This window comes from Dryobates pubescens, chromosome 2 (genome assembly GCF_014839835.1).
Source record: "Dryobates pubescens isolate bDryPub1 chromosome 2, bDryPub1.pri, whole genome shotgun sequence".
Classification (NCBI taxonomy): domain Eukaryota; kingdom Metazoa; phylum Chordata; class Aves; order Piciformes; family Picidae; genus Dryobates; species Dryobates pubescens.
The window spans coordinates 4726889-4739011 of NC_071613.1; the positions used below are offsets into that span (position 1 = coordinate 4726889).

Genomic DNA, 12123 nt, shown 5'->3' on the forward strand with positions numbered 1-12123 from the left:
CAGAGTGGCTGGAGAGCAGCCAGGCAGAGAGGGACCTGGGGGTGCTGATTGACAGCCACCTAAACATGAGCCAGCAGTGTGCCCAGGTGGCCAAGAGGGCCAATGGCATCCTGGCCTGTATTAGGAATAGTGGGGCCAGCAGGAGCAGGGAGGTCATTGTGCCCTGTGCTCAGCACTGCTTAGGCCACACCTTGAGTCCTGTGTCCAGTTCTGGGCCCCTCAGTTTAAGAAGGACACTGAGACACTTGAATGTGTCCAGAGAAGGGCAATGAGGCTGGGGAGAGGCCTTGAGCACAGCCCTGTGAGGAGAGGCTGAGGGAGATGGGGTTGCTTAGCCTGGAGAAGAAGAGACTGAGGGGGTGACCTCATTGCCCTCTACAACTCCCTGAAAGGTGGTTGTAGCCAGGAAGGGGTTGGTCTCTTCTCTGTAGCAACCAGCACCAGAACAAGAGGACACAGTCTCAAGCTGTGCCAGGGGAAGTTTAGGCTGGAAGTGAGGAGAAAGTTCTTCACCGAAAGAGTTGTTCATCATTGGAATGTGCTGCCCAGGGAGGTGGTGGAGTCCCCATGCCTGGAGGTGTTCAAGAGGGGATTGGACGTGGCATTTGGTGCCATGGTCTAGTCTGAGGTCTGTGGTGACAGGTTGGACTCGATGATCTTTGAGGGCTCTTCCAACCTTTGTGATACTGTGGGAACAGAGCTCTGGAGGTCTAACACCTTCATTTGTGGTTGCAAGTGAGAGGCTGGCATCACTCAAACTGCTGTAAGATCTTTCCTGCTGCTTGTTGCTCAAGATCAAGCATGGAAATCTAAGGATTACTTCAGTTTATTTGCAGCTGTGTAGTAACTTTCTCCACCAGAGTTAGTACCTGAGGGTTTGATGAGCTCATTCAACACTCTGTGACAGCGTTTCTGTTCCTTTGGATGTAAATGGGGGACGAGAAGCTCAACAGGAGCTCTCAATGTGCACTTGCAGCCCAGAAAGCCAATCAGATCCTGGGCTGCAGCAAGAGAAGTGTGGCCAGCAGGTCAAGGGAGGTGATTCTCCCCCTCTCCTCAGCTCTGCTGTACTGCCTCCAGGTCTGGAGCCCCTATTACAAGAGGGATCTGGAGGTGCTGGAAGGTGTCCAGAGAAGGGCCCCGAGGATGAGCAGAGGGCTGGAGCACCTCTCCTGTGAGGACAGACTGAAGGAGTTGGGGCTGTTCAGTCTGGAGAAGAGAAGGCTCTGAGGTGACCTAATTGTGGCCTTCCAGTATCTGAAGGGGGCTACAAGAAGGCTGGGGAGGGACTTTTTAGGCTGTCAGGTAGTGACAGGACTAGGGGGAATGGAATGAAGCTGGAGGTGGGGAGATTCAGGCTGGAGGTGAGGAGGAAGTTCTTCCCCATGAGAGTGGTGAAGCCCTGGAATGGGTTGTCCAGGGAGGTGGTTGAGGCCCCATCCCTGGAGGTGTTTAAGCCCAGGCTGGATGAGGCTCTGGCCAGCCTGATCTAGTGTGGGGTGTCCCTGCCCATGGCAGGGGGGCTGGAACTAGCTGATCCTTGTGGTCCCTTCCAACCCTGCCTGATACTATGAATCTGCAGCTGCCCCATCCCTTCCCTGACAACAGACGACGTGAGAGGTTCAGCTAGCGACCGTCACTAACGCTTCAACCAGCAATGCACTACAGGTCAAGAGTAGTACCCTGGTGTGTGAGTGGCAGTGCCAATAATGGTCACCAGGCCTGGTCCCTACACACAAGTGTTTAAAAGATGTTAATTATTTGTTTCTTAAAAAAAAAAAAATAAATCACTACATTTCATCCTTCTGGAAAAGGTTTTAAAAATCTTATTAGGCTCTGGGCCTGATGGCTCATCCCCAGGAACTGGGGGAGGTCACTGCATTAGAGAATGCTTAGAGAACAGAAGCTGCTGCATGAAACCCAGAAGTGCACCTCTGTTACCAGCAGCCCTGCAGACACAAACCCAGCACAGCCAGTAGCTCCTACCAGATCTGCAGAGATGATATTTTTCATAGGTTTTTTTCTCATGACTGAAGGCAAGAGGCAAGAAAAATGTCCAGATCCTAGCACTGGTCTCTTCTCCCAGGTACCCAGCACCAGAACAGGAGGACACAGTCTCAAGCTGCACCAGGGGAGGTTTAGACTGGATGTTAGGAAGAAATTCTTCATAGAAAGAGAGATTGGCTATTGGAATGCTCTGCCCAGGGAGGTGGTGGAGTCACCATCCCTGGAGGTGTTTAGGAAGAGACTGGATGGGGTGGTTGGTGCCATGGTTTAGTTGATTAGATGGTGTTGGATGATAGGTTGGACGCAATGATCTTAAAGGTCTCCTCCAACCTAGTCTGTTCCCTCCTAGTCTGTTCCCTCCTAGTCTGTTCCCTCCTAGTCTGTTCCCTCCTAGTCTGTTCCCTCCTAGTCTGTTCCCTCCTAGTCTGTTCCCTCCTAGTCTGTTCCCTCCTAGTCTGTTCCCTCAGGGACAACACTGCGCCTGGGACTTTCTCTCCCCCAAGTAATGCTCCATTGAAGCTCACTGATTAAAGCAGCAATGTGTGGCTGAACTGAGAACAAGTTCCAGGTCACTTTCAGGTTCTGGGATCAGCATTTAGTCTGTGAACCAGGGAGCAGGACAGCAAACTGGAGAAGCCTCAGTTGATAAACACTGCCAAACAAGATCCAGAGGGTCTGCCTGCAGCCAAAGAGCAGGCAGCAGTGCTGAAGAGGTGAAGGATGTTAGAAGCTGGATGTGACAGGAAATGATTTTGTTTTCCAGCTTGCTGTGCAGACAGAAGTTCCAGCACAGGATTTACTGAGGGTTGAAATGGCTTGGTGGCCTGAAAGTAGGTACAGGAAAAACTGAGGGCGAAGTGAAGAGCTGGGAAAGCTGTTGGTGAGGGGTGAGTCAGTGGTCAGGCAGCTCTGGAGAGCCTCCACGGGGGTGGGAAGCAGAATCCTTCAACAGAAGGGTGACAGTTTGCTGACAAAGGGGATTTCTAAGTGGCTACTTCAATCTACATATAATTAAAGCCTGACAGACACTGTGCACTGATGGAAGGAAGATGGAATTAATAATCTGTTTGGGGGGACATCTAATGAGCACCTTGGTAGCTGTCAACTTCAGCTGCATGTTAGAATGCAGAGAAGCACAAGAGATGAATTAATTTACATATTTCACTCCAGCATGCAAGTGAAATGAGTGTGTGCAGAGGTGGTGATGCTGGCAAAACTCAGCAACAGTTCACCTCCCAATTAAAAAGGGTTTAATTATTGAAAAATTTGCTTTCAGGACTAAATCCTAATCTTGAACCCAGATGTCATTTGTGCCTGGGTGTGAATATGAAAGCTGGACACTTCCAAATGGAGAAGGAAGGCACTGAGCACAAGCTCAGAGAGGCTGAGGGAGCTGGGATTGTTTATCCTGGAGAAGAGGAGGCTCAGAGGAGACCTTCTTGCTGTCTACAACTCCCTGAAGGGAGGTTGTAGCCAGGTGGGGGTTGGTCTCTTCTCCCAGGCAAGCAGCACCAGAACAAGAGGACACAGTCTCAAGCTGCCAGGGCAAGTTTAGGCTCAAGGTGAGGAGAAAGTTCTTCACAGGGAGAGCTGTTAGCCATTGGAATGTGCTGCCCAGGGAGGTGGTGGAGTCCCCATCCCTGGAGGTGCTCAAGAGGGGACTGGACATAGCACTTGGTGCTATGGTTTAGTTAGTCATGAGGTCTTGGGTGAGAGGTTGGACTTTGTGATCTTTGAGGTCTCTTCCAACCTTATTGATTCTATGATTCTATGACTTCCAGAAGCAAATGCCTCAGGAAAACACTAATTACCATTCTGAGTGCATCTGACAAGTGCTGAGCTGAAATTAGTGCAGTTTGGGCTCTTCAGAGTTTGTAAAGAGCTAGGCAAACATCTGGGCCAGGGTGGCAAGGACGTGCTTCACAACCTGGTGTTCCTTCTGCCAGGGCAGTGCTCTCCTTGGGCAGCTTGAATTAGCCACATATCAAAATACCTTACACTGATGATATTGGTGCTGCAGAAGACATAAAAATAAAAGCTTGTACCTACACTAATTAGGTTGTTAGCTGCACTGTCAGGCAAGGCTGATGGTACCTGCTGTGCCCTCCTCTATGGATTCTATGCTAAGAGCATAGCTTGAATCCTTTTGTTTTTAAAGGTAAGTTAGCTATTGCCTTGGGTTTGCCTTCCTGAGAGCATGGCAGGCCACTCTGCCTTCTCCCTGCTGTTCTTGGGTCTGGTGTGTGTTAACTCTGAACAGGGGGTGTGAGGGGTTGAGGCAGCCCCCCTCCCAACCACGGGCAGAAATAAGGACTCGGACAAAGGGATTGCTAAAGTGATGGGAAGTTTAAATGGAAAGCAGTGAATGTTTGCAGAGAGCCAGAAGCACAGTGACAAAAGAGATCCCAAAGCAGACCCAGAAACATCCCATCCCCACCTGAGGGTACACCCAAGACCTCCAGGGCTCCTTCCCCCCTCCCCCAGCTGTCCAGATCTGAGACTGCCCATCCCCCCGTGGCCTTGGGCCACGTTACCGGGTGGCGGAGAGGGAAGAAACAGAGCAAGTGCCAGACCCCGTGCTGGATCTTATAGTGGTGCAGAGAATGATGGTAGGAAATACCTGGTTTCCTGTGTCTGCCCTCTGGGCTGGACTTCTGGAGACAGGAAGCACCCCCCGTGGGCACCCAGCCCAAACTGCTACAGGGGGTGTGGGAGAAGAGAGTGGGGGAGAGGTTTATGTAGTTAAAAAGGCAAAAGCACCCCCACAAAACCAGCCTGAGCCTTCCACTGACACCTGGGTCAACCACCAGAGACTGCTGAGGAGAATTGTTTCATGGCCTGTGGAAATGTCAGGGTTGGAGCTGAGAAGCCAGCAAGGCCAGTCTGTGTCACTGCCTTTCTGCTGTATGTTTGGTGGTGCTGTATGAAAATGATCTCGGTGCTTTATCTACTAAATTCCCGTGGCCCATGGTGCTGCATGGAAATACTCTAAATGCTTTATCTGTTGAATTCCATTCTCCCACTGTAGCAAAAAAAGAATAAAAGGAAATGTGTAGAACATTTTTACTTCAATAGCTGCCTTAGCTTTGACAGTGTTACCTCCTGTTGAATAGAACAGAATTGACCAGGTTGCAAAAGACCTTTGTGTGGCAATGCCAGCGACGAGCAGCGTGAGCAATCTGGCAGTGCAGGCCTAGAGCCTGACATGGTGGTAGGCCATGCTCAGCATAAGTGCAGAGCCAGCTAGCAGTGTACCAAAACAGTGCTGTCTTGCAGCATGTAACTAAAACAAGGCACTGGTAGCTATAAACACAGAATGTTATCTTGGGACAACAGGACATGCACCTGCATCAACAAACCTTGCGTGTCATCAGTAGTTGGACCAGTAATCTCTAATAGTGTGATGTGTGGTCACTCATAGGGAACCAGTGAAGCCATGCCAACAAGGCACACCAAGGTTATAGAAGTTGTGGAAGTTCCCTTGCTATGCACTTCTGCCTTTCCTGTCCCTTCTCTTTCTATGCTCTACTGTGCTGTACTCACACCACAGGCCTGCAATACTGGAACAATAAAGGAACGATACTCGATCATATTGGTCAGCTGTATTGATTCCAATCTCTGTCTCCATACCTTTGAGATCACCAAGTCCAACCTATCACCCAACACCATCTAATCAACTAAACCATGGCACCAAGTGCCTCAGCCAGGCTCTTCCTAAACACCTCCAGGGACAGGGACTCCACCACCTCCCTGGGCAGCACATTCCCATGGGCAATCTCTCTCTCTGGGAAGAGCTTCTTCCTAACATCCAGCCTAAACCTCCCCTGGCACAGCTTGAGACTGTATCCTCTTGTTCTGCTGCTGGTTGCCTGGAAGAAGAGACCAACCCCCACCTGGCTACAGCCTCCCTTTAGGGAGTTGTGGGCAGCAAGAAGGTCTCCCCTGAGCCTTCTCTTCTCCAGGCTATGCAACCCCAGCTCCCTCAGCCTCTCCTCACAGGGCTGTGCTCCAGACCCCTCCCCAGCTTTGTTGCCCTTCTCTGGACACCTTCCAGCAACTCAACATCTTGCCTAACCTGAGGGGCCCAGAACTGGACACAGGACTCAAGGTGTGGCCTAACCAGTGCTGAGCACAGGGCACAATGACCTCCCTGCTCCTGCTGGCCACACTGTTCCTGATGCAGGCCAGGATGCCATTGGCCTTCTTGGTCACCTGGGCACACTGCTGGCTCATGTTCAGCCTAGTCTCAACCAGTACCCCCAGGTCCCTTTCTGCCTGGCTGCTCTCAGCCACTCTGCCCCCAGCCTGTAGCACTGCCTGGGGTTGCTGTGGCCAGTGTGTAGAACCTGGCACTTAGATGTGTTCAATCTCCTGCCCTTGACCTCTGCCCATCTGTCCAGCCTGGCAAGGTCCCTCTGCAGAGCTCTCCAACCCTCTAACAGATGAACAGTTTGCAAGCAGTTGAGATGGAATGAATGTGATATTAATTGTTTGCTTGAGCTTTTATTGAGCAGGTTCTAGTCTAAGTGCTGCTGCAGTAACCTTTAATAGCTGACAAAGCCTCGCCCAAAACTCCTTATTAATGTTGTACTGCTCTCGATTTGTGCTGTGCTGTAAAAGGTTAAAGCCCTGACTTCTTCCAGAAGCAAACTGATCAACAGTAAAATGTCAGCTGCCTGGGTGCAGCAGCACAGGGCCATGCCAACCCTCTGCTCCCACCCTGAGCTCTCCAGCTGCAGAGCATTTGCACGGTGACATTTTGCTGCCTTAGCAGATCGCCGATGTTTCAAAATGAATCAGCCCTGCTTGGGATGAGGCAGCCTGCAGCCTAGCTGGGTGTTGGAGGTGTTCCTTGGAAACCTAAGGAAATGGAGTTGTTGGGTGCTGGCAATCTGTGCCCCTCGTGGCTCACAAGGCACAGTATGCCCCTAAAGCCTCAGAAGTGCATAACTTCTCCACAGGTGGATATGTTGCATTCCACTGAAGCAGTTCCTGTGGTGCCTGCTGCACTGGAATTGAAGGCAGAGGCACAGACTCTTTACTGGGGAGCTCCTGGCCTTCCACACTGCCTCAGAGGAGGCTGGCAGCTGGCATTCAGGTTTTGCTGGGGAAAAAAGCGTTGTGTTAACTCTTCAGAAGCCTTGCTTATCACCAACACCTCTGACCAGAGGTGCAGCAAGGGTGTCCTGTGGTGGGAAGAGAGCAGGTCTTACCCACTTCTGTTGTCCCAGTGTTACTAAGGCTCAGAAACTGTTCTGCTAATGGTAGCAAGCATTTATGGATGCTGTTCAAGGCCATGGAATCATCTTGTCAGTGTGGGCTCCAGCAGCATGCAAAACTAGTTGTGGTTCCAGCTTGTTTAATTGGAGCCATGACAAATAACAGGCAGCAGCAATTAACCTGGGTATGATCTCTCCAGCTTAAAAGCTGAAGCCCAGTAGTGGAGCAGTGAAGAGTTGAAACAGTTGTGTAGGGACACTGTAGGGAGATGAGCAACTGTGGGGCAAAATGACCTCCTGTGCAAGCCAAGGTACCACAAGCCAAGTCTTCCTGCATTACTGTTCAGCCTTTAGGGGGTTGTATGAAACATGAGTTTTAAACCAGTGTATTAAAGGTGATGATTCTGTTACATGCAGATTTTGTGCCAGAGACACAGCAGCAGTCTCCAAACCGCTCTGCCTTAACTTGTTTCATGAAGGCAGATGCCTGTCTATTGATGCTGAGCTAATCTGATCCATTTGATGTAGTTAACAGAGTAGGGAACTCATACTCTGTGATGTGGAATTGCTGACTCTAGCCTACCAGGTTGATTTTTTCAGGAGAGGGTAACAGTGTGCCCAGGCAGCCAAGAGGGCCAATGGCATCCTGGCCTGCATCAGGAACAGTGTGGCCAGCAGGAGCAGGGAGGTCATTCTGCCCCTGCACACTGCACTGGTTAGGCCACACCTTGAGTCCTGTGTCCAGTTCTGGGCCTCTCAGTTTAGGAAAGAGGTTGAGTTGCTGGAAGGTGTCCAGAGAAGGGCAACAAAGCTGGGGAGGGGTCTGGAGCACAGCCCTGTGAGGAGAGGCTGAGGGAGCTGGGGTTGCTTAGCCTGCAGAAGAGGAGGCTCAGAGGAGGCCTTATTGCTCTCTACAAATGCCTTAAGGGAGGCTGTAGCCAGGTGGGGGTTGGTCTCTTCTCCCAGGCACCCAGCATCAGAACATGAGGACACAGTCTCAAGCTGCACCAGGGGAGGTCTAGGCTGGATGTTAGGAAGAAATTCTTCACAGAGAGAGTGATTGGCCATTGGAATGTGCTGCCCAGGGAGGTGGTAGAGTCACCATCCCTGGAGGTGTTTAGGAGGAGACTTGACAGGATGCTCGGTTGCATGGTTTAGTTGATTAGGTGGTGTTGGGTGATGAGTTGGACGCAATGATCTTGAAGGTCTCTTCCGGTCTGGTTTGTGCTATTCTAACTGTTTGAACTGCTCCTATGGAAGTGTCAAGCATGTGCTCACTTCAGAGCAGTCACCAGATGCTGGAGATATAAAAGCAGGTCTGTAGAACAGCCACAGAGTGTTGAATGCTGTGCAGATGTTTCTGAGTTGTGTGTGATGTGGCTTTCCAGGCTGCAGTTGCATTAGGTGGGTGCTAGAAGGGTGTCCAGGTACGAGATGACTTCTGGTTCAAATATGTCTGGAAAAAAGTATCCACTTCAGTGATACCTTCCTGCTTAGGTGCAATGCCATGAAAAATAGTTGTGACTGCTTGCCTGGAACTTGTGCCTCTTTCTGCTCACCAGGTTCTGGAAGGTTGCGCTTGGTTGCTTTAAGCAGCACGAGGCCTGGCCTGGCCTTTGCTGTGTCCAGGAGCAGGCATGGCCTGGCCTGTGCTGTGTCCAGCAGGAGCAGGGGTGGCCTGGCCTGTGCTGTGTCCAGCAGCAGCAGCAGGAGCAGGGGTGGCCTGGCCTGTGCTGTGTCCAGCAGGAGCAGGGGTGGCCTGGCCTGTGCTGTGTCCAGCAGGAGCAGGGGTGGCCTGGCCTGTGCTGTGTCCAGCAGGAGCAGGGGTGGCCTGGCCTGTGCTGTGTCCAGCAGGAGCAGGGGTGGCCTGGCCTGTGCTGTGTCCAGCAGCAGCAGCAGGAGCAGGGGTGGCCTGGCCTGTGCTGTGTCCAGCAGCAGCAGGAGCAGGGGTGGCCTGGCCTGTGCTGTGTCCAGCAGGAGCTGGGGTGGCCTGGCCTGTGCTGTGTCCAGCAGCAGCAGCAGGAGCAGGGGTGGCCTGGCCTGTGCTGTGTCCAGCAGGAGCAGGGGTGGCCTGGCCTGTGCTGTGTCCAGCAGGAGCAGGGGTGGCCTGGCCTGTGCTGTGTCCAGCAGCAGCAGGAGCAGGGGTGGCCTGGCCTGTGCTGTGTCCAGCAGGAGCAGGGGTGGCCTGGCCTGTGCTGTGTCCAGCAGCAGCAGCAGGAGCAAGGGTGGCCTGGCCTGGCCTGTGCTGTGTCCAGCAGCAGCAGCAGGAGCAGGGGTGGCCTGGCCTGTGCTGTGTCCAGCAGCAGCAGCAGGAGCAGGGGTGGCCTGGCCTGTGCTGTGTCCAGCAGCAGCAGGAGCAGGGGTGGCCTGGCCTGTGCTGTGTCCAGCAGGAGCAGGGGTGGCCTGGCCTGTGCTGTGTCCAGCAGCAGCAGCAGGAGCAGGGGTGGCCTGGCCTGTGCTGTGTCCAGCAGCAGCAGGAGCAGGGGTGGCCTGGCCTGTGCTGTGTCCAGCAGGAGCAGGGGTGGCCTGGCCTGTGCTGTGTCCAGCAGCAGCAGCAGGAGCAGGGGTGGCCTGGCCTGTGCTGTGTCCAGCAGCAGCAGCAGGAGCAGGGGTGGCCTGGCCTGTGCTGTGTCCAGCAGCAGCAGGAGCAGGCCTGGCCTGGCCTGTGCTGTGTCCAGCAGCAGCAGGAGCAGGCCTGGCCTGGCCTGTGCTGTGTCCAGCAGCAGCAGGAGCAGGCCTGGCCTGGCCTGTGCTGTGTCCAGCAGCAGCAGGGTGTTGTCTGTGCTGTCTGAGGCCAGCACTTTGCGAACTGAGCTTTGTTTCCTTGCAGGTTACGGCGCGGTCGCTGCCTGCCATACAGTCTGACGAGAGACTGCAGCCTCTGCTGAAGCACCTCAGGTAGCTGGAAGCATGACTGGGCTCTTTCATACAGCTTGAAATAATTCTGCTGGGGGAATGGGTTAGCTAAAGTTGCTCTTTCTTATGGATGCCTCAGCTGTGCATCAGGCTTTGACTGGAGGACAAACCCTGAGTGCATTTCGTCATCTTGCCAAGGGTTTATAAGTGATGTGGAGCTGCTGTTGCTTCCAAGGAACAAGAAAACATTTGCAACTCTTCTAATGTGGTGGTTTTTTTTCCCTATGGTAAAGGCAAAGTTGTTAAGTTTCCTAATAGAATAGAATTAACCAGGTTGGAAAAGACCTTTGAAATCATCAAGTCCAACCCATCACCCAACACCATGTAATCAGCTAAACCATGGCACCAAGTGCCCCATCAGGTCTCCTCCTAAACACCTCCAGTGATGGTGACTCCACCACCTCCCTGGGCAGCACGTTCCAAAGGGCAATCACTCTCTATGAAGAATTTCTTCCTAACATCCAGCCTAAACATCCCCTGGCACAGCTTGAGACTGTATCCTCTTGTTCTGCTGCTGGTTGCCTGGAAGAAGAGACCAACCCCCACCTGGCTACAGCCTCCCTTCAGAGAGTTGTAGACAGCAAGAAGGTCTCCCCTGAGCCTCCTCTTCTCCAGGCTAAACAACCCCAGCTCCCTCAGCCTCTCCTCACAGGGCTGTGCTCCAGACCCCTCCCCAGCTTTGTTGCCCTTCTCTGGACACCTTCCAGCAAGTAGAGGGAGTCTGGCTCAGAATCATTGAATAATTGAGCTTGGAGGGAGCCTCTGGAGATGATTTAGTCCAGCCCCTGCTCAGAGCAGATCTGGTGAGACCAAGCTGCTCAGGTGTTAATTCAGTTGATTTTTTAATATCCCTAAGGGTAACAATTTACTCAAATATTGAATGTCAGTGATGAAAGCTCTGTTGTTGAACACGTGCAGCTCTGCATTGAGATGACTGACATGATGTGGGATGAATTAAAAATGTGGTGGTGAGCTCTGCCTTGCCAGCACTGCACTGCAATTGGGATGCAGAGCTAGTTAGCAAGCTCTTGGTTTCCTGTGGTGCTCAGCTGCTCATGGTGGCTGTACCCACATTCTATTCTGATTTAAAAGAAAACAACCCTCATAATTTTTATGACCTGGGAACAGTTCCATGTTTTGTTGCTTCTAGTGCAACTCAGAATGAGACAAGCAGCTCTCATGACACCTCTGCTTATTTACAGGGGACTGAACTTTGTTCATGAACAAAGAATGGGGAAAAAAATGACAATGGCAGTGTAGCTGTGGTGTGGCTGGCTTGGGAATGCCAATGACCTTCCCTCACTGTGTCACCAGACCTCTTTCTGGGGTTTTAGACCCCAGGCCTCAGGGGTGCACCCTTCTCCACTTGGAGCTAAAGAGCAATTAGGTTTTCAATGAATGGTGCTGTCCCAGGGTCCTAACAGACACAATCCTCTCTGCACTTCTGGTTTGTACATGTGGGAGAAGGAAAGGTCACAGCAAAAGCTGGTTTGACATGAGCTGCTTCAGCAGGGATACTGTATCCTGCACTGGTCCAGGAAGGTGCTTTGCACACCCTTCCTGTTCACTTGGGTGCCCTGAGGGGAGGTGACTGTCATCTGGCTTTTGCAAAAATAGAGAGGCTGCTCCCAGGGCATTCTCTCACCAACAGGAAATGCCTGAATGTTAAAACAGGCAAAACACATCACACTTTGCAGCTGAGCAGAGAGGTGACCAGAAAGATCTGCTCTTGTCATTTATTTATGTGAGCTGGGTTTTGCTTCCTCTTGCTCACAAGAAGAGGAAAAATAGCTGTAAGCTTTCCCCTGCCTTTGCTATGTGAGCTCTGACAGCAGCAGGTTATTTCTGGCATGTGTCAACGGGAGCTTCATCAGGGGAGCAAAAGCTGAGATGGAGATACATGAAAAGAGCACTGTTTGCTTGCTAATGCCCCATGCAGCTGTTGGTATCTGCTCGTGGCTTTTAAATCATCCAGGTGTCA

General features: G+C 52.0%; 1 protein-coding gene across 1 annotated transcript in view; it reads left to right on the forward strand.

Moving 5' to 3' along the window:
• The window catches only part of PRIM2 (DNA primase subunit 2), a 50267-nt gene that overhangs the window by 17218 nt on the left and 20926 nt on the right, over positions 1 to 12123 (forward strand). Inside the window, exon 7 of the mRNA XM_054168001.1 lies at positions 10057 to 10124. Within this exon, the coding sequence (XP_054023976.1) occupies positions 10057 to 10124 (68 nt within the window). The remainder of the gene's footprint in view (positions 1 to 10056; positions 10125 to 12123) is intronic.